This window comes from Patiria miniata, unplaced genomic scaffold, assembly GCF_015706575.1.
Source record: "Patiria miniata isolate m_02_andy unplaced genomic scaffold, ASM1570657v1 HiC_scaffold_13, whole genome shotgun sequence".
NCBI lineage: Eukaryota > Metazoa > Echinodermata > Asteroidea > Valvatida > Asterinidae > Patiria > Patiria miniata.
The window spans coordinates 3,303,958-3,331,931 of record NW_024037051.1 but is presented as its reverse complement, the minus strand read 5'-3'; the positions used below and the strand labels follow the sequence as shown (position 1 = coordinate 3,331,931).

General features: G+C 42.3%; 1 protein-coding gene across 1 annotated transcript; it reads right to left on the bottom strand.

Annotated features, from left to right (window-relative positions):
* Positions 1-154: 154 nt before the first annotated feature.
* Positions 155-27,586, bottom strand: LOC119719994. Its single transcript, XM_038189488.1, has 15 exons — positions 27,334-27,586; positions 24,507-25,319; positions 23,410-23,508; positions 21,538-21,703; positions 16,509-16,751; positions 15,081-15,239; positions 13,754-14,000; positions 11,967-12,229; positions 10,383-10,763; positions 9,306-9,413; positions 7,948-8,185; positions 6,812-6,928; positions 5,630-5,772; positions 3,361-3,570; positions 155-1,736 (listed from the first exon to the last, which is right to left on the bottom strand). Exons 2-15 carry the CDS (start codon positions 25,276-25,278, stop codon positions 1,661-1,663), a joined length of 3,222 nt encoding a protein of 1,073 aa, XP_038045416.1. The 5' UTR covers positions 25,279-25,319; positions 27,334-27,586; the 3' UTR covers positions 155-1,660.
* Between the last annotated feature and the right edge of the window lie 388 nt (positions 27,587-27,974).

Sequence of the window (27,974 nt, the reverse complement as noted above, 5' to 3'; positions counted from 1 at the left end):
ACGTAAAGGCGCCTATGGCTGCCGGCCACATCAACCCCATGAGATCGAAAGTGTTTGATTCATCTGGAGGGAGGAAAACCGAAGGGCCCGGAGAAAAACCCTAGAGGCACAGGAGAGAACCAACACACAACTCTACTCACATGTGATCCGCGGCCAGGATTCGAACCATGGTCACCTTGGTGAGAGGCGAGCGCTTGACGCACATGCCACCCGATTCCATAACTAAAGGACCCATTGAACAGAGCAGGTAAAATATCCCTCTCTACCCGGCAATTTGTGAGAATCGCAGAACAGCTGCCTTGAGCAGCACAAACCTAGTCTGAGATCAGCCTGCACATTGGCTGACTGACCTGTGATGTAGGGGTCAAAAGATCCACATGTCTAACCGCAGGGGTTTGCCTGACATGATGGCACACTTGAATAAGCCCATCAGTGTACAGTTGACCTCAGGTCAACCTGCGATTTGCTTGCACAGAGACGGAACCGCTGGCATCAAGCACAAAATCATGCTCGGGTCAGAACAATGAGAAATTGAGTGATTTTCGAGGAACAGGCGGCATCTCAATTGCATGACGCCCACGAAGTGATGACAATTTCTGCGGCTTAGGCGTGATCAAGTGACTTTTTCAAAATGGCGGTGCGTGTGTTGATAACAATAAAACGATCTTCCATCACCAAGTGTGCTCTTTTGCCTGCCATAATTATTATAATGCTATGCTTTGCGCACGACATTGTAACTTCACACAGGTCGACTGGGATTGATTCCCACCTGTTGTGCGCATGCCTCATTGTTGCAGTTACACTCAGGTCGCCAAAAATGGGCAACTGATGTTCCCGACGGTCGTAGCTCAGGCGCAGCTTGATCCTGAAATGTCAGTCAACTACTGTTCTGTTTTGCCACAACGTCGACCCGCGGGCGGCGTAAGCGGAAGACAGCATCATCATGACGCAAAGCAAACAATAAGATTTCAGGATAACTAGGACGTTGCCTGTCCTCGTATACTCTCCAGTGTATTTCACAAAGCCTCCTTCAACTGCAAATGCATCATCGGAAAAGTTTGAGATCCATTTGGAGACATCAAACGGTATACATTTTGCACTTGGTGCCAAGGATTAAGTAGTTACCTTTTGTGTTCGTTGCACGCAATCAAGTTGAAATTCTTTTGTAAACATCACTTTTTTTGGAGAGGTTTCCGAATAAATCCCGCATTTAAACAATGAAAATACAGGCAGGAAGTCGACCAAATAGTTGTACATGTATTAAAGTGGCCTCTTTGAGGCAAATGCTGGATGATGCAAACTGTATTGACCTATCGCAGTAGAATCGCGTCAACGCAGCTTGCGAAATATTGTCCAATTACATGATATACAAGGAACGCAGAACGCCCACAATCTGAGACAAACAAAATTTAGTGTACAGAAGCTCCATCGGGTTGTCTAAGGCGCGTGGCTAACTCGCAAACGGCGATAGGTCAATTGTCAATCCCTTTTACTCGCCGTGCCCCGCCAAGTCCATAGCTCTTCATCCAAACCAGCCTTGCTGTCGCATCAATTCCTGAAATGCTGCATGGTTCAAGAGTTCAAGTTCTTCATAGTCTCATCTGTGTGACATCTTTAAGGGTGAGCAGCCGTTTACATGGCTCACATTTTATCTCTCTCCTCAGGAAGCTACTTGCATACTGCCGTTGAATGAGAGATTCAGGGACATGTAGTCAGCTGCTGAGCTTTCTGCATGCCTGAAGCACAAAACAAAAATATGCATAAGAAATGCTGTGAATACATGCATATTTTCTGTGATCAATGGCAGCACGTGTCAACTGACATGCAGTTGGGTGAGTTGGCATCAGTGGACATTATTCACGAGTCGGTCATATTGAATTGAAAGTGATGAAAAATCTTAATTTTTGGAACTTGCGAAAAGAAATGAAAGCAAGTAAATTTCTAATTAATTCCAGTCTACTTCGATGAATAATTTTAAATTTGTAATTCTCTAATGTTTAAAGCCAGATTAAAAAAAAACCCAGTAAATTAAGGCTGCATTGTGCCTGCATAAATAGTCTGGCGCCACCCTATAGCACTGTATCAAACAGTTATATAAACACTTAATGAAATATGTTCAGGGAACGCGACAAAAATGGCCAAATCATGAATAAGGCCAATAGTCCATGTGCGGCCCCAAACTGCCCTGCCTATTACTCCGGTTTGATTGACTCATCGGGGTATAACTACAATGCGATAAGTGGAATAATATGGGCTCTACACAGGAACAGTTAATGGCCAAGTGCAACACTCACAGGACCTCCAGTGTCATTCACATGTGGCCTAAATTTTGAGTTTACATAGGTTTGTGCACAAACAGAATGTGCCCAGTCCAAACAGCAAGAGCTTTAAGAATTTAGCAACGTTGTAGTGGAGGTACTTGTGATGAATCACAGGTCATCAAAAGTCATCCAGTCCAGAGTCAACTCACAAGCTCTTCAAATGAACTGTGATAAAAACATTCCTTTATTATTGTTCATCCCCTGTTACGTGTGACTGGACAGGTGAACTGACTTTCAGAGTTGTAACGAGTCACTGATTTTTGTGACTCAAGTCGAGTCGAGTCGAGTCAATTTAAAGAAGTGACTTGAGTCAAGTCGAGTCATTTTAAAAAAGTGACTTGAGTCGAGTCGCGTCATTAGGTCAAAAGGTCGAGTCGAGTCGAGTCGAGTCAAATATTTAGCTCGAGTCAATTCGAGTCACGAATATTTGAACACAATATACCAAAATTTATATAAGGAGGCCATAAGTTTAGCCAGCCTTCGAATCCAAGAGATTTATAAGAAATCGCCCAAAGCCAATGATGAAACAGCGATTTAGAAAATGTGTTTAAAAATCTGGTTCCTGGATAGTATTTTGTGCGTTCTAGAACCATGAGGTGGGAGTCTGTGACACGTTGTATATTTGTACAAGACTGCTATTCGCAAAGCGAAGTGAGCATACATTTTGCACCGTAAGTCATTGCAAATACTTTTCGCAAAGTTGTGCCTTTATTTTTGGGACTCGAGTCTTATTAGCCTTCGCTCGAGTCGAGTCAAGTCTTCTGATGAGGGACTCAAGTCGAGTCGAGTCATTTGCTCGCAGTGACTCGAGTCGAGTCGAGTCATTTACCCTTAGGGACTCGAGTCGAATTGAGTCACCAAAAATTGTGACTCGAGTCGGACTCGAGTCGAGTCGGACTCGAGTCGAGTCATTGACTCGAGTCATTACAACTCTGCTGACTTGTGATTGAACTTTCACTTGTGACTGAACTGGTGATGTGCCCTGGTGATGGACTACGACACTGCCATGTACTACAGCTCTATGATCAAAGACACTCACCTGGATGTCGTGCCCGGCCTGAGTAGCGTGATCTGCTCCAGGCTGGTCACAGTGCTGGATGACCTGCTCTGGTCCAGACTGGACGTGGACAATCTCTGCTGGCTGGCCTGGCCGGAGTGAAGCCGGGGGAAGCCAGAGAACCGGCGTTCCCTGGCCCCGCCGATCTCACCTCCCCAGGCTGAGCGGGGGCCCCGACGGCCATAGGTGGGGCTGTGAGAGGACACAAATCAATAACATTAGTCCAGGTACTGCACTAAACCATCCTGCCTGCTACTTTCTGTACTGCCCCAAACCGCCCTGCCTTTAACTCCCCGTACTGCCCAAAACCGTTCTGCCCATTCATTGGTCCCTGTACTGCCCATAACAGCCCTACCTGTTACTCCCTGTACAGCCCCAAACCACCCTTCATCCTAAACCACACTGCATGTTACTCCCCGTACCGCCCCAAACCCTCCTGCCTGTTACTCCCTGTAATGCCCCAAACCGTTCTACCTGTTATCACCTAGAACAACCCCTGCCTGCTACTTTCTCTGTACTGCCCCAAACCGCCCTGCCTTTAATCCCCTGTACCGCCCCAAACTGTTCTGCCTGTTGGTGCCTGTGCTGCCCATAACAACCCTGCCTGTTACTCAATGTACAGCCCTTAACCACCCTGCTTGTTACTCCCTGTACCACCCCAAACCACCCTGCCTGTTACTCCTTGCACTGCCCCAAACTGTCCTGCCTGTTATCACCTATAACAACCCTAACCGTCCTACCGGTTTATCCCTGTACCACCCCAAACCGCCCTACCTGTTAATCCCCGTACCGCCCCAAACTGTCCTGCCTGTTAATTACCACCTATAACACCCCCAACCATCCTACCGGTTTCTCCCTGTATCACCCCAAACCGCCCTGCCTGTTACTCTCTGTACTGCCCCAAACTGTCCTGCCTGTTAATTACCACCTATAACACCCCCAACCATCCTACCGGTTTCTCCCTGTATCACCCCAAACCGCCCTGCCTGTTACTCTCTGTACTGCCCCAAACTGTCCTGCCTGTTAATTACCACCTATAACACCCCCAACCATCCTACCGGTTTCTCCCTGTATCACCCCAAACCGCCCTGCCTGTTACTCTCTGTACTGCCCCAAACTGTCCTGCCTGTTAATTACCACCTGTAACACCCCCAACCGTCCTACCGGTTTCTCCCTGTATCACCCCAAACCACCCTACCTGTTAATCCCCATACCGCCCCAAACTGTCCTGCCTGTTGATTACCACCTATAACGCCCCCAACCGTCCTACCGGTTTCTTCCTGTATCACCCCAAACCGCCCTGCCTGTTACTCTCTGTACTGCCCCAAATCATCCTGCCTGTTACTCCCTGTATCGCCCTAGATTGCCCTGCCAGTAACCGAACCTACCCTGGCCACCCTGATGTACCACCCCAAACCGCCCTGCCTGTTACTCTCTGCACTGCCCCAAATCGCCCTGCCTGTTACTCCCTGTACCACCCTAGATCGTCCTGCCGGTAACACCCTGTACTAACCAAACCTTCCAAAGCACAGTATGGTTTTATGAATTGATCAAGGGAATGAATACAATCTAGTACAATGTAGTACAGGTTATCACTATATGTAGGTTAACAGCAAAGGGTATGGGTTTTTACATTGTACATGCAATTCTCAGCAATTATCTACATTCATACTTGTCTGGATAGACTTGTACTTGTGAAGGAGCTGATTTTCCTGTACAATTTTCTTGTAACAGTTTCTTGTAATAGTTTCTTTTAAACAGTTTATTGTAATAGTTTCTTGTAACAGTTTCTTGTAACAGTTTCTTGTAACAGTTTCTAGTAACAGTTTCTTGTAATAGTTTCTTGTAAAAGTTTCTTGTAATAGTTTCTTGTAACAGTTTCTTGTACTAGTTTTTTTGTAACAGTTTCTTGTAATAGTTTCTTGTAATTGTTTCTTGTAAAAATTTCTTGTAACTGTTTCTCGTAATAGTTTCTTGTAACTGTTTCTCGTAATAGTTTCTTGTAACTGTTTCTTGTAACATTTTTTTGTAACTGTTTCTTGTAATAGTTTCGTCTAACTGTTTGGTGTAACAGTTTTTTGTAACAATTTCTTGTAACAATTCCTTGAAAAATTTCCTGTACCCTCTATCGGAAGTTTTCAAGTCTGTGTTAGTGAAGTAATGGCTAGGGTTTTGGGTATTATTATTACTCTTTTGTCACTCCAACAATAAAAACTTGAGGAAGGTGTACGCTGGTCTGGCCTTAACTTACCTGAAGTGGAAGTCAGGGGGCAGTATTCGGCCCAACGTGGCATCCCGTTTGGATTTCAACATCTGCTTCTGGAAGTCCTTCCTGGCGTTGCCGTAGCCGTTGAAGATGTGATCACAGAACAGGAGCCTGGAGTTGGCGTAGATCTGTGGAATCAGGGATTGAGAATGATTTCAATTTAATTATAAACAATTAGTATAACACATAATGTATGTTTGTAAGTGCAATGGTGAGAATATTTTCGTAAGTTGAAAGATGGAATGTGCGAAGCCAAGTTGAATGGAACATTCTATCTTTCAATGAATAAAACTATCCTCTCCATTGCACAAACACAAGACTATAACATTATTTGTTTGATATAACATCCAAGTCCAAAGATCTACTAGCTTTGTCATTCGATTGGAGGATAAAACTATAACAATAAACAAAATTGACAAAATTGCATTCTGGCTCATCCACTATAGATGTTTTTCCAGCTTGTTCAAAACTAGCAAAGGTTTAAATGTCACAAAATTAACAATATGAAAGTTACTACTTGTAAGTTCCTAAAACAATGCAACGGAATCTGCAAGGCAAATTCAGTTCGTAACTGCATTTGCTTCACAGGCAAGTTTTGTATTGCTGTATAAATTGCATGATGTTGCAAAGATCGTATGTGCGGCACTATTCAATCTTTGGTCTGTGAGGCCTGCGTGTGCAATAGATCAAAAGGGATGGAACGAACATGCATGGTGAATGGAACCAAAAATGCACGGTTATGACGTAAGCCGTGTAATAGTTTAATTAATGAATGCCGTGTGACCTTCAATCCTCCAATCAAATGACAAGGATTTTAATTTGGGTGTTATATAATAATAATAATCGGCATTTAAGAATGCTCTTATTAGTAAACTGAATCACAGCGTTTACAGTATTATTACCCCTGATCATTGGGCCAATTAAACATTCCAAATACCATCTCAGCTCCCTGGGGAGTATATAGCTCGATGCTGCCTGTTAGGTGCAAGCAATGCTTATTTAGTCACAATAACCATCTCTGCCCTCACAGGTACCTATTTACTCCTGGGTGGAGAGAAGCAATGAGTGACAAAGTGCCTTGCTCAAGGAGGAGTCTATCCTAGGCCTGCACCCAATGCAATGAATTCCGTTCTCAAAGTGTTAAACCAGAATGTTCGTATGGCTTACTAGAAACATCCCCGGAACGGCATTGTGTCGGGTGAAGAGTTCTGGTATGTCATTACTGGTGTGCTGAGCTGCGACTGCCACGTCGTACAAGAACAGCCGGTAAGGATCATTGCGACTCTGAAACAGTGAAACAAGCAAACATGAATACAGCAAAATTTATGATGAATCAGGTACACTTTTGTTGACAGCTTTGATGTGGGATATGACATTTTGAACACCCGAGGGACGCATAGCACCCTAGGTGAATCCTGACCACAAACTGTGCTGGTGGTGAACTGAACATTTTGTCTTTGCCTTGTGCAAATTTGAGAGAATTCTGTGTGCCAAAGTGTGAGTGAAGTTGGCTTGAATTTGGTTTACATTTTTATGCATTTGGGTTTCAGTCCGGATCAAAGGTTGAAATCTGATCCACTCAATTTCTCTCTTCAACCTCATAATTATGTGAGGATTCTGGCAAAATGAGACAGAACTGGGCAGCGGTCAAAATGAGGGTTTGCAGGTATTAGGAAAGAGATTAAAATTCTCCTTATGATAGGGTCTGTTACACTTCAATCAGACATTCCATTGACTAATTATGGCTGTTTAAAGTTTGTATTAATCAACATGTCAAAAAAGTAAAATGCTGAGAAAAAGGCCCTTAAAATTTCAAGTTTTGCATTCGTAAAAACGAAAGATGCAAACTGTTTTCCATAAAAAAAATGTATTCCACAATTGTTATACTGTTTCTTAAAAATATGTATAGCAGACATATCAAAGATTCCAACTATCAATAAATCTGAAAATTGAAAAAAAAATTCAATCCATTCGGTTTTTTGCATTTTTCTTGACAACGGCCGGCTTGTGCCCAGTTCCATCTCATTTTGTAAGAATGCCTGACATACTCTTCAAAATGTTGACAATATGTGATTTTTGTTGTCAAACCCCAAGTTGGAGGTGGACTGTGAATTGGGGTGCATTTTCTTGTCACCTCGATTGATAAGTTTGAACGAATATGGGGAAGCTAATTTACATAATAATTGTTTAAGAAAAAACACTCAAGGGTGCCAAGGAGGTACCTGTCGGAATATTGATCTACAAGGTCCAAATTCACTAATTCACGCTTCCGTGGTCAACCCCCGGACTATAGGCATACCGACCTGATAACACGGCTTGGTTCTGTTCCTGTTCTGCCGCTCGTACAACTCCAGCAGCATGTCGGCGCAGGGCAGGCCATCCAGCAGCAGTGAGGACGTCATGCAGACCACGACCAGCTGGGAGCGGGGCACCTCGGTAGCGAGGAACCGCTCCAGCTCCAGGTCGTTCAGGCTCGGAATGCGGTGCCGGCTGCAGCGACACGTGGCCATGGTGTCGCCCAGCATCTCAGCACGGAAGGCACTGTGATTTGTCAGTTAAGGACAATAGGTGAATCATATGAAAAATTCTAATCCTTTCGTTAGGCTATGTGCACACGCACCCCCTAACGGGTTAAGACGCATCGTTGGTAATTTCCGTTAGTAGTTCGTTTTTAATTTGGCGAAGCGCATGCAAGCATTGACACGATGCACATGGGCGCGCGGGTGCTATAATTCATTGGTTCAGTGCGCGACATCGCGTAGCTGCAATCGGCTGAATGAGAACGTGTCTCGGACGCTGAATTGAGGCCCAATTCAAAATAATAAATAAATATGTTTGATTTGAAATCGAGATCATAGAATAGTGTTTTCTCGGAATATACAACATCCACTGAGCTAAAAACTTCATCAGGTTTAATAGTTGTTCAGCACCCTTCTTTTGTTGCTTCAAATAAACATTATGCATAAATTACGAATGATGGAAGGTGCCTTTAACCATCATTAAAAGTTCATGTGTACACACTATTGTTAATTCTAATTTTGGTTGATGGCTGTGCCACAGGGTCTGCTTGAAAAAAATGGAACTAGGTCTGCTTGAAAAAAAAACAGAACAGCTGCTCGAAAAAACCGGAAATTTATTTTTGGTGAAAAAGCCACTCCAACACAAAGTCCCTGTTCATCTTTATCTTGTAGCCAAGCCCAGTTCCATTTAGTTTTTATATTTGCTTCTATGGCCTTTAAGCTGTCAGTTCCCGCAATCACCTTGACTTTTTCCATATTCCTATTATTTATTCTGCCTACCCGAATTTCCAGCGTAATATTCGACACGGAACATGCACGATTTCACGACACTGTCGGTGTGTACATGACCTTTGCACTACGCGATGCACGCGACGAAAACATAGTTGGTACCCAGCATTACCCAACAAAGACTTGTTTTTAGGACGACTTCAATGAACAACATTGCGCCGTGCGTGCGCCTGAATGTACTAAACTCCAGATCGAGCGCTAACAAGGTAAAAATAAATGCATTTCCACAGGTTCTCTTCTCTTTTTCCAGTTTTTTTTTACGGCCGGAAAAACCAGAATTGTGTGAGATTTAAAAAACAAAATGGAATTCCGGCTGAAATTGGAAAAGTGACATCTCTGTATATCAAGGATACATTGGGCAGCCGGTAAGCGGAGATGGTTTCTTCCTGTCCGCGCTGACCGTTGACATGGCAACCCTGCTGGCTGGACTACGAGATCGATCGCCCCCGCCAGCCACATGCCTGCAAAGATAACATAATTCGAATGACTCCCTTGAAACTTTCACTCTCGGAAAATATATTGAACAGTTATCGTGATCATGAATAGAAGTTGAGCTCCATAATATGGATTTCATCACTTGAGCTCTACATGTACTTCTGAGGCATCAGAAGATACAGCATGTGATATCTGACCTGGTTGACCGTTATGTTTTTTTTGCATTTCGCTGTAAAGCAGTTTCAGCCTGTAGTACAATAAATATATGGCGCATTTTCTTATGGGACATAATGAAGTGTTTACAGGATGTTTTCATTGGGCGAGCCAATATATTGGCACAAAATGGCGTCCGCTGAATGTCATAGCTACTTGTTACATGTATACTTTCGTCTTATTCAGGCAAATAAATCCATATTCAAAAGAGTTATAGGCAATGTACAACATTTGCAAACATCAAAAGAAAAAGACCCACAAATTATGAAATAATACTCAATACCTGGTGAACGTGCTGTCAGTGGAATTTTTGTATGTATTTCAAAAACTGACTATTTTTCAAATACTGCTGCCAATTTACCAAATTTAGTTACATTTTGTTTGAACTTGGTTACACATCCGTGAACAGATGCAAGCCAGCTAGTATGGTTCCCTGACCTGACAATCCCCGATGTCTATAAATTGCTCCGTTTCGAATGTACTAGTAGGGTCAGTGAACCAGACTACAAGACAAGCATTTTGTTCTTGGTTTTCTCCAGCATTTAGGAATACATAACTTTAAACAGATCAGTGTAACAATATTTGCTGTTAAATACTAACCCCAAAATCCATCCCTTTCTGAAAACTACAGCAAAAGCAAATGTTGTATAATTACCTTCAAAGAAACTGATGTTTGAGCAAACCTGCCTTCCTATTCTAACCCCAGACAGCTTAGTACGACCTTAAAAATGCCTTGTAACATTATCATCACTGGATTTGTTTGAAGATCAACAATTCCTCACCCGCTGATAGTTGAGAATTTTGTGGGCGTGCCTGGCTTTGACCCGCCCCCGTGATCCTCCGCGTTCATGCGCACGCGCTCTCGCCTCTCCGTGGCCCGCGTGCTCGTCGAGCGACTGCTCCTGCTCATGGACAGCGACGACACGGTACTGAAGGGTCGCTTCTTGTGGGACGTGATGGCCGGCGCGGAGGGCACCCTGGCTTTGGCTGCCGGGGTCTTGCCCGCGGGTAGCCCTTCTAGACCGTCCTCCTCCAGGGGTTGCGTGGGGGCAGCCTTGGCCGACTGGACGCCCCGCTTCCGCCGCTTGGATAGGGCCGCGGAGCTGATGAATTGCATTCCGACGGCGATGCGGTAGTGGTCCATCCAATCCTCGCAGGCAACCCTAAGACATAGATATGTACAGCTTGTTAAACATGATACATTGTCAATTTTCACTTTCTTTTCTGTCGACTTAATTGATCATTTACACTTTGATTTGCTCAACATATGCATGTATGTGGGTCATTCTATAAATTTTGGGTCTACTTTTTTCCTGTCCCTGTTAGGTCTGACATCTACGATTTTTAATTCTTGACATGCTGCATGCAATCCTTTATGCCGTCATCCTGTAAGATTAATTTTGAACAGCAAACTGAGCAACGAATCATATCAAAAAGTTATTCGTAATGATACTTGAACGGCAAATTAGAAAAGTCCAGACATTTGCAAGAGGTAACAGGGACAGGAAAAAATGTCACACTTTGGATTACGGCTGTCCCGAATATACCGAATATTCAAATATTCTGTCATCCTCCAACTATTTGAATAACTTTTTTTACAGGTTCAAATATTCAAAGAAAAAAACTACCACCCGCATACACACATGACTGTGTTGTAATTTTAAAGTAAAAAACTTTACAAGTTACATCGCTTTATTGTCAAAAGTCACTTTTTTGTCAACCGTAAGCTTTCATTTCATCGGCACGGCACACAGTTAACTTAATCGGTGAATTTTGAATATTTGAATATTCAAAATTGTATTTAAATTTATAGAATGGCCCATGTGTGATTTGTCTGTGTTTAATTCAAGATTTACAGCAGACAAATTCAGCCAACAAATCCAGCTACGCCATCATAACAGTCAAATTCAATAAGCCTTTTCGGAGTTCCAACTGCGCGCATTCATAACCTGTGACAACGCACATTGTTTGTCTCAAATGCCCTTTGACAGTATCCACAATGCACAAACAGCCTTTTTGTAAAGTCAGTGGCGCGATGATGTCAAAGGCCATTTGAGACAAACAATGCGCGTTGTCACAGGTTACGAATGCGCAGTTGGAACTCCGAAAAGGCTTATTAAGAAGCTGTTTTTAACAGTAAGAATATTCTCCTGCTAATTTGCTTTGACTAGAGGTGATTGATATGCCAGCTGTACCTACCAGTTACCTCTTTGTCTGTTGATGGAATTTGACTAGTCAGAGTGTAATACACGAATGTGATCCAACTGTTTTTTACTAGTCTGTATACAAATGCATGGCAGGGGAAGTGGAAGAAATTTTGTGATTGTTTGTGACTGATCAAACAATAAGAGGGTTTGTATTAATACCTGGTTTTCCTGGCCAGTACAGTCAGCTCCTTCTCGGCCGGTATCCCGTACTCCGTTCTCTCCTCAATCACCAGGCTCTTGGCAATCTCAGCCACCTGTTCCTTGAAGGCGTTGAGCCTGGCCGTCTTGGGGTTCACGTTGGGCGTGCCTTTGGCCTTCCAGCGCTGGGGCTCCCGCTTGGTGGGTTTCTTGACGACGGGAGGGGGCCTGATGCTCTCCTTGGCGGCGTTGGACTGGAAGTTCTCTTCAGTCTCTAGATAACCCTGCAAAAATGTGTGACAGAAAGAAAAATAGTTGTAACTGGATTCTACCAAAATTTGTCCTCGGGTCATTTTGTTGTTTCACTCTGCAGTAGTGTAGTGCAAACCTGACCCAAATCCAAAACCGACCCCAACTGAAACCGACTTCGGGTCGGGTTGGGTCGGTTTTTTGTCCATCATTTCAGTCGGGTCGGGTCGGTTTCGGATTTGTGTTTGTAATTTTCGGGTCAGGTCGGGTGGGGTTGGTTAAGCCATTTTGGAGAAACCTGAAATAAACCAAAGTAAACCGAAAAAAAAAGAAACAGCTGGGAAATTGACAAGGAGCAATATTTATTGCAGAGTCTTGTCCCCAGTACGACCAATCATGCACAGTCATAACATGTAGGCCCACCAGTAGGTCACATTGTGATACCGTAAGGTATGGTTCAGTTACTGAGAGACGGACAATTTTCACACAATGTGGGTAGGTTCTCAGGCACAGAAAGTGGACAAAGTTGCCCAAGCCAGATATTCATTTTTGTTCTGAGTTGGTTAAGTTTCGGGTCAGGTTTCCCTGAATTTTTGTTGGGTGGGGTCGGTTGTAGGGGGTTGTGACCGGTTTCGGTTCGGATTCATTTTACATCAATAATTTTTGGCCTGGTCAACCCTACCCGATACACAACATTACTCCGCAGTAGTTTTTCATACGTAAGTAGAAAGAGCATAATCTGCCCTTTATTTGGACATGTCACTCTTTTGGACACCTTGATATATGGAGATATTGTGCAGTTAAAAAAGAAGACCCTTTCTTAATGACAGTCTCGTTTTTTTAACAATAATAAGCTCTTTTTGCCTTCAACGAATAATAATAATAATAATAAAACAGCCCCACCTAAGATCATTCTTGAAAATGGTTAACGAATTCTCAGTGGGGAAACATAGACCTCAAGCAGTTATGCCAGGTACCTTGAAAATAAATCTCACGTCAACAATCTGTCTTGGATGATTTCTTATTAGATATATTCAAAAGAGATCACAGGTTTTGGCAACATAATTTGAATCTCTCCCATAAACTATTTTAAAGACCTCATTTAAAAGCCATAACCAATGTCCGTCCCTGTAAAATTGTGGCACCTGGTGTGCTGACATTTTCAAGAAAATGTTTCTTTTCCAACGCTGGTCAGCTGATCAGCCTTGGAGAAAACTGGCTTTTTTTCAAAAACTGCTACTAATTTTAATCATATTTAGTTGGTCCGCATTTTCTTTGCAATTGATTACACACCTGTGAAGGGGTACCAGCTTGCTAGACTGATTCTCTGACCTTACAATTCCCCAAAGTCTATAAATTGCTCTGCTTGATCTTAGGTGGGATCATGGAACCAGACTACAAAACCATGAATGGTTTTCTTGGTTTTTCCAGCATGTACAAGCCCAAAACGTGAAACAAGTCAGTTTAACAATATCTGCCATAACATACTCAGCCTCCAAATCCATTTATTTCTCAAAATTGCAGCAAAAGCAAATATTGTGCATTCACTTTAAACTCACAAAGTCTTCCTGGGTGACAGGGTCCACCGCCATCAGCACCTGGCCCACCTGAATCTTGGTGGTCTCCTTGTGGCAGAGGAACGTCAGGGTCATCTGGGTCCGGTTGTAGCAGCGGAAGCTGATGTTGTGGTTGAGGTGGAAGAAGACCGGCGTGGCCATGCGCAGGTGGGGCAGGGGCCACGCCCACTTGCGGACAACCACGCCCTCCGCGTCCATAAGCATGCCCATTTTCTCGGTGCTGAGAAATCTGTTGGGAGCAAGATTTGGAAATAAAAATCTTTTAATACAAGTCCAAAGCTGTACGTGTGTTTTTTAACGTGAATCAACGGCTTGGAAAAGATGGAGCCAATTCAATGTGAACATTATATTTTTTTATTCTGCTACCAAAAATATTGATAGACTGCTGTACCGGCTGCTTAATTAGATTGGAACAGTATGGGCAACTCCCAGCATGCTCAGTTGTCAGTGGTAGTCTTGGTGCAAGGTGTTCTTAGCGGGGTAGTTAACGATAGCCAGTAACAGTACATCCTTTGTACCGTGCTGAGCAGCATCAATGTTCCCACTCATGAACCTGACTCGGTAGACGAACCACACGCAAAGAATGTCTTGGGAATTTTGCACTGCAACAGGATGCGACTTGATATGCAATATAGCAGCACATGCGCATTGGTGGAAAAAAAACAGCTGTTCCAAAAACTGTTAGTCTGGTGACGAACCATACATGTGCAATTGCGACAGACTGGGCGCTAACCGGTTGACCGTACAATCGATCGAATCATGGTCCAAATCGATGAAGGGCCCTGATTTCTAGCCTTTCAAGGCCCAGTTCTTTGCTGCCAAATTACTGCTTTGTCCATGTGGACAACATTTTTATTTCTATCCAACGACGCTTACCAGCTCACTTGCAAGCTGCAGTACATACAGAAACCAAACAAGCTCACACGTACATCACGCACGCATGCAAAACACACTTCTGGTCAGAATTTCCTTAGCAGGAATACGAAATTCCCCAGACGTCCTTTGCGGCCTGTTGGCCCGTGTGTTAAGGGTACATGCTTCGGTGAATCGCTGCACAGTCAAATAACCGATATATGCCGAAACATCGCACCGCTAAGGATGTTTTGGAACCAATGCTAGCTCGGTGGCCGAGCAGAATCTGCACTAGCAGGAGGTCGTGGGTTCGACTCCACCTGAGTAAGCTTGGGAATTGTTTTCTTGCAAACCGTCAGACAGCACAACCAAAAAACAAACAAACAAACAAACACAACATACTTCATCACAGGAAAATAGTGAAAGATGGGGCCATCAAGTAGGGCCATAAACTCACCTGACCATTCCGTTGGGGTGATAGCAACTCCCTCTCCCCGTGGGTGTAAACTCGGCCAGCATGTCGTGGCTGGCGTTGTCGTTGTATGCAATGGTGTAGTAGCCTGGCCTGCCAAAACCGGCCTTGCTCAGGATGATGGCCAGCTTACCTGAGGGGTAGCTGTGATTACATGCTCAGTCAAGGATGAACAATTACTCCATATCCACCGCCGCAAATGCCCAAACACTCCAGGGCATTATTTTTCAATTAGAGATAAAATGCAAACATGCAGGTGCTAATGGGTAAATACATTATACATTCATAAATACCTAAGACAGTTTATCCATTCCCATTGGTCAAGAGCCCGTCACGTGGCCGGTCTTAAACAGATGATAAAGACATGGCTGGCTGGTCTTAAACACTTTTCCAATGTCACATGAAATTCCGACTCCAATGAAATTCAGTGCCTTTTACCATTTTATTGGTTGAACGTTAGGCATGCGCAATACTACCACTGAGTCAACTTCTAGTCCTAAATTCACAACGCGGGACACTCCATTATAAAGCTAGAGGCGTGTTTCGAAAAAACAGAAAGTAAACAAAATCATCGGAAGTGTTTAATTTTTGACATGTTTTGACTTTTTGACCGTAATTTTTTTACCGCCAAGGTATTTATGAATGGGAATAAATATGGCTTCGCCTCAGGTAATTATCAGCATTCCAGACTCCAACCAGTTTAAATTAGTGTTTAACACCCCCAAAGCACACATTAATTCCCATTCCCTTATTATACAACGCTGTGATCACATGTCATTGAATTATTCATCCCAATGCACGCCATGGCTGCACGGCAAAAAAGTTCCACTCTACGATAAATGGAAGTTCCATTGCACAGTCACACTTTTAGCAGCCCTGACCAATCAGATGACGAGGATTTATCCAGGTGTTGTTTAAAACAAATAATGGATGCTTCACATTCGTGCAATGGAAAAAATAGTTTCATTCGGTGACAGATGGTACATATTCCATCTGTCACCTTATGAAATTATTCTTACCACTGCACTCATAAACATTCGTTTTTTGTATCATATCCATATGAAAACTACGTGAGAAAATAAAAGAAAATAATCCCCTGATGAATTGGAAGAAAGTCTCCTTTATATAATCCACAGAATATAGATTTTAAACCTGATCTAAAAACTGAGGGCACGTAATTTTTTTATAGCCTCCACTTGATTTATTGCAGTTGACCTATTTTTTTTTGGGGGGGGGGGTTTGGAAATATGGTTTACAAACTGATAACTTCTTCACAGGAAGATTCTGGCCAAGTTAGTTATTCAGAATCCTGCAATCAATGGACAATCACATGTTTCTCGAAAACACCGAGTAATGAGCCGAATCCTTTTGCAAATGCAATCCGCTCACTCTAATTAATGTTGACAAGGATACAAGACATTCATGGTTCCGTCCGGCAGTCCCGTGATCACCTTGTGCTGGGGAACATTCCCCAGGTTCAGCGCAGCCGGGGGTAGCCTGGGCGTGATGACCCGGCCCGCGCTGTGACTCTGCGGCTTGCTACCCCCGCGCTTGCCAGTGTACTTCAACATGGCTTCCCGCTTGGCATCACCATAGTAACGCAGAAACAGCGGCCGGTCCCGGCCTAAGTCCTTCTCTCGCTGCAGTTGCTCTTTCCTGTAAGGAGAACGAAAAATCTGAAAGGTTAGATAAAGGAAGAAACATTAGGCAAAAAAAAAAAAGTCTCCGGTTTCTGGTATGCGCGCACGTGGCCATAGCCATGCGCGTCGGCAAAAATGGAAAAGTTTTTTTTTCAATAAAAGATGATGTCTCAAACCGCCAAACTCACTGGTTTGACTGGAATCCTGCTGCTGCACAATTTTAACGTGTTTTTAGATGGGGTTGTGATCGAGAATAAGCTTTATGTGGCCTCTCTGGACTCCCATATATTTGCACGAAGTTTAGTCGGGCACCATTTGCAGTCATCAGCCGACATTTGAACCTAAAAAAAAACAGGTTTAAAAAAAAAAAAAAAGCCACGTCGCCGCACCACTTTTTGGGCAAGCTCCATACCAGAAACCGGAGACTTATATTTTTTGGCCTTAGTCACAATCCAGCAAAACCTCATTGTCAGTAAGCTAGTGCTGTGCGTCAGAACTGGGTATACCCGAGTACCCGACCGTTGATGTTCTAGGAACCAGTTCCAGATTATGTGATCGGGAACCTGAGTAACCAACTTTACAACTAACTTCGTAATTTCTCAGACAATGGAAAAGAAAGGTTTTGAATGTCATTTGTGGGAAATTTTAAAAATAAAAACCAGACTACCTGGGAAAACAAAACATATTTCACATTTGTGACGCTCCCGAAAGTTGCAGATTACAGTGTAATGAAGTACTGCTAAAAAACTACCAGACTAAAAGGAACCCCAGCCAAAAGAGAATTTTTTTTGTATTGACTGGTTCCAAATAGTCAACCACAATGCAGTCGAAAGAGTGTTAATTGACACACGTGTACATGTGGGTCAGTCAAATAAATTCATGAAATTTGGGGTCTCATTTTTTGTGTATTTTTTTAAGATTCTGTGAATTCAGGACACATTCTTCAATAATAATAATAATAATAATAACGGAGTCTTATATAGCGCACGTATCTACCAACAATTAGGTACTCAAGGCGCTGGAAATTATTTCAATTATTAAAGAAAGGTAAATAAAGTTTATGAGAAATATGAGACCCATTATGTAGTACCTTATAACATGTATAATGGTTTCCAACGTGCTGCGGGGCATATTGCAGCCACTGCCAGAAACACCGGGGCAAACCCCTTCTCTTAGCGATAAGTGTTACTGGGTTCTTTAACGTGCATTACACAACACACGGGACCTACGGCTTTACGTCCCATCCGAAGGACGAAGCAATAATGGTAAAGTGCCTTGCTCAAGAGCACAAGTGCCATGTTCCCACGGTCAGTATTCAAACCCATGTACCATGGCACACGAGTCGAACACCGTAACCATTGGACCACAGCACCCCATTAATGCCTTCTATCTCTGAGAGTGATAACCAAAGTACCTGTGCTGTCCTGCCCAACTAGTTTGAAGTCAATTTTAATGATACATGTACTTGTATGGTCAATTTCACGAGTCATGGTGTAAGAGAGACACAAAAATATCACACTTTTGGACCCTACATTTATGAACTAACCCACACTGTAAATCTATCTAAAATGTTGAAGGGATAAGGGGCTATACAAAACGTATGTTTTAAAGTGGTTCGTTATTACTATTAACCCTAACCGCCCTGAATCCTCCAAAATCCTTTTTGCAAATTGGAGGAATTTGCAGGATTGAGGTTACATTGCAAAAGTGCGTTGCTGATTTCGGAGTACACACTGTGTCAAGGTCTTGGGCCGGACCTTGTGTTGTTTATGCTCATGCAGCCGTGCATAAATTTAGTCCTTGATTATACTTGACATCCTCCACACTGCTCCAGGATGTCACTGCCTCTATCTGCCTCAGCCTATTGACAGTCATAGCCGGAGGATTTTGCAGGATTCAGGCAGTGATGATCACCCCTCCATGGACCATATTCAAGAAATAATGGAGGAATTTGCAGGATTGAGGCTATACAGTGTATGCTATTTTTCCATGAGGCCAATTGGAGGATTTTGCAGGATTGAGGATACATCCTAGCAAAAAGGCCTAGGGAGTTAGGGTTAAAGTTGGGCTTGCATAATTTACATTAAGGCCAGTCCATAACTTGATGCAAATGCGAAGCAAATTTGATGTCATGAAACATTTGCTGTGAAATTTGCCAGACGTGTTCAACTTTCGCGAATTTACAGCGAGAACATTCATGTGTTACATGTAGCTACATGGATACATACATGTACAATGGCTGTGACAGAAAACCAACATGGATAAAGTCAAATAATTGAATAGGTTTTCTATTTATGGAATTTACAACTACTGCACACTTTGTGCTGTTTTGTTATCTGATACTGACTCACACAACTCCCTATTTATGTGGCCTTTCTACATGTTTAATCAACAAGTTTCAAATTACCTTAATGAATAATACCGACTGTGCAACTGAATATGTGTACAACAGAAGCTGACAAGCCCTGTTATAAATGACCAGACACAGTCATTTCCAAACAGAGATAGTACGCTAGTCTTTTGTTAGCAACCCAGTTTTGACTATCATATTCCGATTAAGGTTCAAGTGTTCCCTTCAAACCTACAATAAAATGCAGACATATTTATATCAATAATTTACTTAGTAATAAATGATTAAAAAAGGTTTAGTATTTTCAAAACAGTTTGTTGAACTACTTCACATATGTTTGATCCATTTTTTTTTCAAAATTAATTCTGCTTTTATATTCATATGAGAAAGACATACCCGTATATCAAAACGACAAGTAGGCAAACACAATGACCTAAAGAAAAAAGGCCTATCGGAAAAAAGCAAGAGAACTTTTTCAGCTTTTACATGCTTAATGTACATGGTTTGTTTTACTGAAGACTTGAATTCTTTCTCCAAAGAACATGTGCCACTTATCCATAAAAAAGCAGATCTTTTAATCAAATTCATAACAGAATTTAAAGGGAGTTTTGTGTTCAAAAATGCTGGAAAAACCAAGAAAAACAAAAATGTTCAAGTAGTCTGATTCCCTGACTCCACTAAAGATGAAATGGATCAATTTATAGATGCCAGAAAAATGTAAGGTTAGGGAACCAGTCTAGCTGGCCTGCACCCGTGCATGAACATGTAACCAATAGCAAACACAATTTGGACTGAAAAAAATGGTAAATTTGGAGCAGTAGTTGAAAAAAGTTAGGTTTTTCCAACAGTGGTCAGCCGACCACCATTGGAAATTTATACAAAATACCACTTTTCTTCACACCTGGTGCCATAATTTTACAGGATGCTTTAGACTGTCATTTACCAACATCCTGGTATTTTGTAAAAATGTGGTAGTTTTGTTTTTCGATGTTTGCAAATGTTGTATATTCCCTTTAATGCAGCTGAGGTTAACATACACATGTACCGGTAAATGTCAACACTTTCATTCAAAATTGTACATTATAAATGTCTTTTCCAACTCTAACAAAACCTACATGTGTTTCAGCTACTAGGACACTCATAATTTTGAAGTGTACTTCAGTCAGACAATTGAAAAAAAAAGCATCTGATTACAAAGTAGTGTAACTAAGAGACAGAAGATTGTAACTAGGCAACAGTGTATGGCAACTAAGCAACAGCAAACATAAAAACAATGTCTGGTCGTACAGACGATATTAATTTCCGTCCACTCAATGAACCTCCATGCGGTGAAATCAAAGCACAAAGGGTTGGGAGTTTGTTACAGTTTATAGCATCACCAGTGCAGCTGCGTGGACAATAAATGATTAAACTTGACAAAAAGAGAGCTAATACACTGACATGTCTGATGAATTTTGATACACCATGTTAAAAACACAATGAACATTTAATAGTGCATTTCAATGTACATGATATTTCTGCAAATCCTGTACATGTAAAAAACAACAGTATTCGAAGCCAGCTGTCGAATCTGCCGACGATCAACATCATAAACTTTACACAAAGAGTTACTACATTGATGAATTTTGATACAATAAGTTACAAACATCAAAATGAACATTTAATATGTGCATTCAATGTATTTCTGCAAATCCCATCATCGCCATCAAAAACACCTGTCAATCACAAGACAATCACCCCCTAATTATCATCCAAAAACTCCCTGGATATGGAGCATCCTTTGCTAAGTCTGGGCTTGTATTATTACGTATGACTTTTTTCTCCGCAAAATGTACACAAAAAGTACATTTCTAACGTTAAATAGAATGAATCGTCTTATGAAATGAGCAGAGCCATTTTGGAAATATGTTGCACAATTGGTGTCATAAATGAAAATTGGACTCCTTTAAAAATGGGATTTCTTTACTCTCTTATTGGTCAAACCCTCTCACGTGACCAGTCCTTCTCCTAATTATCATACGTAGGCATGCGCAATACTACCAATGAGTCCGTATTTCACAGAGTAGTAAATTCACGCTGTTCACCTGTCAGTTAGCCTGGTCTAGTGCACGCAGAGCCGTGCGTCGCAATGCATTATGGGATCGAGAAAATCATCACAGCGCCACGTGCCGAATGCGCGCGATCCGAGTTGAGAATTCCTAGTGTGAACATGGTGAATACACTGGGACCCTAGCCGGATTGAACATTACATGGTTCAAGTAGCGGCCGGTTCGTGTAAAGTACAGTGTGAACGTTGCGTCTTTACGATCCGTGTCGGAAACAATTTGGGCTGAACCGGGTTGGATCCAGATTAGTTTCAACAGGCTTCAAATGGAGATGGTGTGAAAAGGCCTTAATAAGTTACATACCAGTACATACATGCACGGTATTATATACAAAGTCCAGTACTTACGCTAAAGCCATGGCCTGCTGCAACCTCTCCCGCGCCCATTCCAGAACGGTCCGCTGCTCAAACTCTTTCTCGGACTCCTCCTTCTCCAGGATCCAGCCCTTCTCCTCGCACACCTTGGAGGACATGGAGAAACTGAGGACCTGTAAGAAGTTGGGCTGGTGTACCGCTGTACCCAGAAGAAATCAAAGAAAACAGAGTTTGTGTCTTGGTTCTTTTTTGGTATCAGACTTTGGGTTTCAAGTGCATACAATGTACATTCACTCATGTACCGGGAGATATAGTAAAGACATACATTTTAAGAAGATTTCAAATTTGGTTTGGACAGCAAAGACTTTTTAACGATTTCCAAGCCAGAGATATGAAGCTGAGAATTAAAAGAAATCTCTGTCTGTATGAAGGTAAGGATGGCCGGTGCGCCAAAGTAAACATGTACAGCGCGTCCCAACATACCCGCAACATTTTTTCGCGAGGCTCTAGCATCGCCGCGGAAACACGTACCGCCATTATTTTTATATCATTTTAAAGCTTGGAATCTTAACTTTATCCCTGGTAAGTATTGGTTTGATTTTCAAAAGGGTTTTGAAATTATTCATGTTTAAATATAGGCATGTCAAAAACAAACTCAACCGATTTCAAGGAAAATCAATCATGCACATTTTTTCTAATGTGGAAATGCATCATCATGTGATCTCGTTGCCTTTTACTTTCTGCGTTTCTTTTTCTTTTCGATCCACGTAGACTACACCTTAATAAATTCACAATAATGTTCCTCGTTTCAAGTTCAATGTGCTTTTATTTAATATAGATAAACTGTTTTTTGGGGGTTATTTCAACAGATTGTTGACTCGAGTCTGCATCTGATGTACCGCATCATCGAGTTGAGCTTGTTTTCGAAATGCCTTTATTTGAACACGAATAATTTTAAAACTCTTTTAAATATCAAACCAATACTCGCCAGGGATAAAGTTAAAATTCAAAGCTTTAAAATGGTATAAAATAATGGCGGTACGTGTTTCCGCTTGACATATCGTAACTGACACCACGAAGTAACACTACACGTGTTAAAGCAATTTTTTTCTCCATTTTTCCATTTTCAGTTTTTTACATTTTTAAACATTATTTATCAAGGCCTACCATTGTACGAAGTTTCAAAGCTTCAAGAGCTTTACTTTAATAATTACGCCAATTATCCATGGCAACTTTTGCACAAAAGTGACAATTTTCGTTTTCACGAAGTAACACTCAAGTTCCATTTACCATTGCAATGCATGGTGCACACTCTGCTCAAATGTGAGCAAAAAGGTTTTCCTTGTATGAGCGCGCGCTTGCTGACCTGAAGTTGCACTTTTTTCGTGTTGTATACATTGAAGAGTGTTACTTCGTGAAAACAAAAATTTACAGTTTCGCAGCTTTTTCGGTTTCACAAACGAACACTCACCTTTTTTCTCTTATTTCTTGCTAATTTAATACACAAACGGGTGAAAAACAGCAGATTTAATCAATTCAATTCATCAAGTGTCCACAACGAGAAACCCAACTGAAAATACTCTGCCGTTTTGACCCAAAGTGTCGTTTTAGAAGGCGTTCAACTTCAGATGCCGTTTTCTCCGAATGCTAGTTTTTACTGGTATGGGTGTTACTTCGTGGTGTTACTGACGATTTATGTTCTGACTTATGGTGACTGGCTTTTGTTAAAAGTATAGCAAGGGAAGTGGAAGTGAATTTTGACTGTCTGTGACTGTTTGAATAGCAGGAGGGTTAATGGATTGCATACGTGTGTGATACACATTTTCTCAGTATTTTGTCTGTTTTTGAGGGGGAGATGGTGTGTTTAGGTCAGGGATGCGGGTGTTACTAATGTGATTTGTATACCTTCAGATTGTGCTTCTCCAATGACCGTGCCTGTATCTCCACCCATCTTCCCAGCGACTGATACCCGGTTGGAGGTGCTTGTAGATGCCCTCCGGTCCACTGTGAATAAAAGTACGTCAAATTCAAGGATTGAAAACTTGTTGGTATCACAGAAATTAAGCTACATGTACAACTATAAATTTCAAGGATCTTTTGAAATTACTTTGAAAATTACTTTTTTAATGATCTATTGACAGAAACACTGCTCAAAGTGAACATATTACGTACCAAATATCCAGTTGAGTTATTCTGTATGAAAATGGCATCATTTTGCAAGTAAACAGCACTGAAGGTGGTTTTGAAATAGGATGCTCACAGACACGAGACCAAAACATTGTGCACACATTTTTCTCTGTTTATCCAAAACCCACTGAGCTCAAACTTCAACAAGTTACAAATGTAATTGTTATAAATGCAGCCTGCTTCAAATTTTGAGCAATTTTGTTGCCTCAAACTTACAAAAATTGCACAAAAAGCAAATGATCGTGTGTACTATTAAAACTAGGAAGCATAGTTTCATGATGGAAACACATCTTTACTCAAACCCAAGGATGGAAAACTGGAAGCAACGTCGACTTGTACACTCAAAAAAAAGAATGCCCTCCCCTTCCAATACTTTTTTGTCTAACTCAAAAAATACTGAGCACCTCTTGCTCAAAATAACAACTAATCACTACGGAAATTCCTTAGCAATCCAGCCATACTCCTTATTTGGCCCAAAAGAGCGATAATGTGTACAAAATTATGCAATTTATGACAAATGATACTGAATACAGTTGCACTTTTGTATACATGTACGTGAAAGTTGTAGCTCACACTCACCTTCATGACCTTGCAAGTTTGCAAAAGTGCAACTTATTTTCGGTACCATTTGTCATAAATTGCATAATTTTTGTACACATTATCACTGTTTTGGGCCAAACAAAGAGTATGGCTGGATTGCTAAGGAATTTCTGTACTGATCAGTCATAATTTGAGCAAGATGTGCCCAGTAATTTTTGAGTTAGACAAAAAAGTATTAAGGGGGGAATTTGTTTTTTTGGTTGAGTGTATCTCACCTTTGCTTTTCTCCATCTTGGCTTTAATTCGTTGTGATGATGAGCCCATTGCAGCACTGCTGGCTCCCCCTTGCGCATCCCGGACGCTCCCCATGGTGCTCCCAATGGTGCTTTCCATCACTGACAGAGTCCCAGACTTCCCTTCCTCCTCACCCTCCTCGGCTTTCTTTTTCCGCGCCCGCTTCCTTGACTTCTCCCCCTCCCCCTCGTCCTGGTGCTGGTCCCCCTCCGACTGCTTCTTAGCCCCTCCCTCCCCGTCCCCCCTGGCATCCTCTCGGGGGACGTTCTCGGGGCACTGCCACTCGTATCGCGTGTACTGGACCTCGGTCATCAACTCCCGGTAGCCGCTCTGAAGGTAGTTGACGAGCTCCCGCGGGAGGTCCAACTGCTCGTTCTCAAAGAGGTACAGGATTTTGGCGAGCTGGACCAGGAGGGTGGGCGCTGCCACCACCGCCTCGTGGTACATCTGCCGCTGGGAGTACTCCCCCTCGTCGAGACTGTCCAGGCTTCCCCTCCGGCCGTGGCGCTTGAGGAAGCCATCCGCCCCTTTCCCGTCCTCGCCTCCCCCCTCCTCCCCGCCGCCTTCCCCCTCCTGGGCCTTCTTGTTCTTCTGCCGCTCCTGGCTGGACAGGAAGGCGGCCAGCCGGGGGTTGAGGTTGGCAAAGCGCAGACTGCGTGGTAGCTCATCCGGGTGTTTCCGCCGGCGCTTCTTGCGCTTCAGGATGATCTTCTGGTCAAAGAAGAAGACCTCGGGTGAGTAGGGGGACATCATCCTCACTCGGCACTGAGAACTTGGTGGTTCCGATTACAAACCTATGGGAGACATTAAATGTCATGTTTTATGTCGTTCTTAGTTTGCGACAAATTTTTCAACTTTGAGAAATGTATTGGGTCGTCTTGGTCGAATGCTCACTGCACAGCCAAATTATCACAACTGATTAAACTGCGATGATTGTACTCCTTGAATGATGGTGCTATATTATTTTCAAAATTTAACTATAAAACAAAAGAATTGACAAGCCTATAGATGAAGCAATGGAATGGGGGGAAAATAAAAATAACCAAAAGATAAACAGTAACTGGAAGCAAATCTTGGGAAGGAAATTACCATCTTATGCACATGGGGTTTATGGACTAGCAACGTTAGGCTATAACATGGACAACCGTGTACACTACCGGGTCCAGTTCCAGTACAAGGAAAAAAAATCCAAGTTCAATTTAATTGACTAGTAATAAGTTATAGATGGCAACATTAAGCATGTTAAGTCAAGAACATGCAGGTATGTCACAGATATATAATTTGGGGGTAGTTTGAGTACCGTAACTCTAGATCCAATATTTATCACGTTTGGAGTTGGACTTGGAGTTACTCAAGCTAATTTGGGGGTAAAATGACGATGACGACAAAACGCAATACCTGTACCGTTTATGCGCATGGCATGCTGAATTGGGAAAGAATGTTGCAACCTGACGCCACTTTTTTCCAAATATTGAGAATTATTTCCGATTTTGTGAGGAAATACTTTTAAAAATGTCTTGACTCTCCATAGACTTTGTACACAATCGCGGAAGTGGCGTCAGGTTGCAACACTTTTTTGCAGAATTGCACAGCACCAAGTACCGTAAATTTAAACCGCATACATGGCATATGAAAATCGTAATTTCTACCCCAAGAAACTGTTCAGAATTAATAAAAAGTATGTTGTTGTTTTTTTTGCCGATTAGAAGTTCAAATTGCAATGGGTCTGAATGCCATCTCCTGAATATGAAGACACAACGACAACTGCAGAATTATGCACTCGGACTCAGCAGTTGAACTTCGAAGACTTCACTTAGTAGGCCGGCCTAGGTAAAAATTTCTAATTCTCAAAATGGCAAAAAAACATTCACTGTTGCAATTCTTGTTGCAAATTTGCAATTGACCAAAACATGACACAGGTCTCAGGACCGACAATGACCGAGGCCCCTAGACCCGTGAACGTGGCTTGTAAACTACGCCACGTTCTTATGTCATTTCGAACCTGGCGAACGTGTCCCTCTGGCTCCCTCCATTACACACACTGGACGTTATTTTGCCCATGTAATAAGTACTCACATATGAAGCTGTCTTGAATTCTATTTGTACGTCAAAACTTGCATTTGACGAAAATTGAGGAAAATTCTGGCCCCGGTTCATGAAGTCCGTTCGCTACTATACTGCTAGCTGCCATTTTCTCCCAACTGACGCATGCGCATTGCGTTTTATTTTCGTATGATTCGACGGCTGTTTACTGTCGCAGCTAAAACAGACATCGTTTTAGACAAGTTTCAAGTCCTTTCCTCTCTCACCGCACCGCACGCGGTCGCACGTGCGCCAACGTGTGTGTGCACACACGTACTGTACACGAGATGAGCCGAGCAGCCAATCGTCTGCGGGTTTTTTTTTTCGGGGTTGCGACATGAAACAGCCGTCAATCTGTCCAAGCGACTCAGACGCGTCCGGGGTTATTTGTCAGGGTCAGGTTAAAATCTAAATTCTACACGTTAGTATGGGTCTTTACTAATGGGCAAATTTCGTCGAAATTACACAGCCGAAACAATCGGACGGGCAAATTTAGATTTCTAGGTGAGTACTCAACACCCATACGGAATTCTGTATGTCGGATCGATTTCGCCAGGTTCGAAATGAAACAAGAACGTGGCGTTGTATACAACGCCACGTTCACGGGTCTACGAGGCCCCAAGACATTTTTATACAAAATTACACACGACCGTTTTGTCATGTTTGTGTGTTGTTGGCTATGGCCCCATCAAAACTACACGAAAAAGAAATAAAAAAGTTTGTTACCTGTCCAAAATCATGAGCCTTTCTCGTCATCGTTTATTCGTTACATCGTCATGATCGTTGTTCGCCAAAAACGATGGCTTATTTACTCCCCCTTTTCAAAAGATTTTTTATCAAACTAACCCTATTTAACTTAACATGACCATGGAAGAATTGCATGACAAACACTTTCGCAGTTTCGGATTCCGTTCAGTCAATCAATTACGTTGGCCTCCATAATGCATGCATGCGCGAACGGTAGTACTGTACAGTACATGTACTACGGTTGATTGCACACACAGTGCAATGCAATGCAGTGCAAGTTGCCATGCAACTGACTCAATATTGAATTCTATTAAATATCACGTAGTTCGTATCACATGTGGCTTTGTTTATTTAGACAGCACACTCAGTGGTTTCGCAAATTCCACATGCATTTATTCTGGAACAATTTTAGATGGTTAACAGGGTAACGCTTGACCCATAAAAAAGCCGAAATTTGACTAAAATAATTCTTGTAGTATTAATTCTTCTGCACGATTAAATCAGTTTTCTGAGTGAATTTCATTTCAGCAGAGGGCGCTATACACAGTCAACAGTTGTTCCGAAAATGGTGCACACACGTACTTAAAGCATGGAGGAAGGACGCCGCTTCTGAAATTTTT

What these genes read in the sequence shown, in the direction of transcription:
- LOC119719994 (XM_038189488.1), bottom strand. Translation starts at nt 25,278, where the DNA reads ATGATGTCCCCCTACTCACCCGAGGTCTTCTTCTTTGACCAGAAGATC. An exon ending in CAAGATGGAGAAAAGCAAAG is followed by an intron (nt 23,509 to 24,506) that starts GTGAGATACACT and finishes TTTTATTCACAG; the next exon opens with TGGACCGGAGGGCATCTACA. An exon ending in CAGCAGGCCATGGCTTTAGC is followed by an intron (nt 16,752 to 21,537) that starts GTAAGTACTGGA and finishes TTCTCCTTACAG; the next exon opens with GAAAGAGCAACTGCAGCGAG.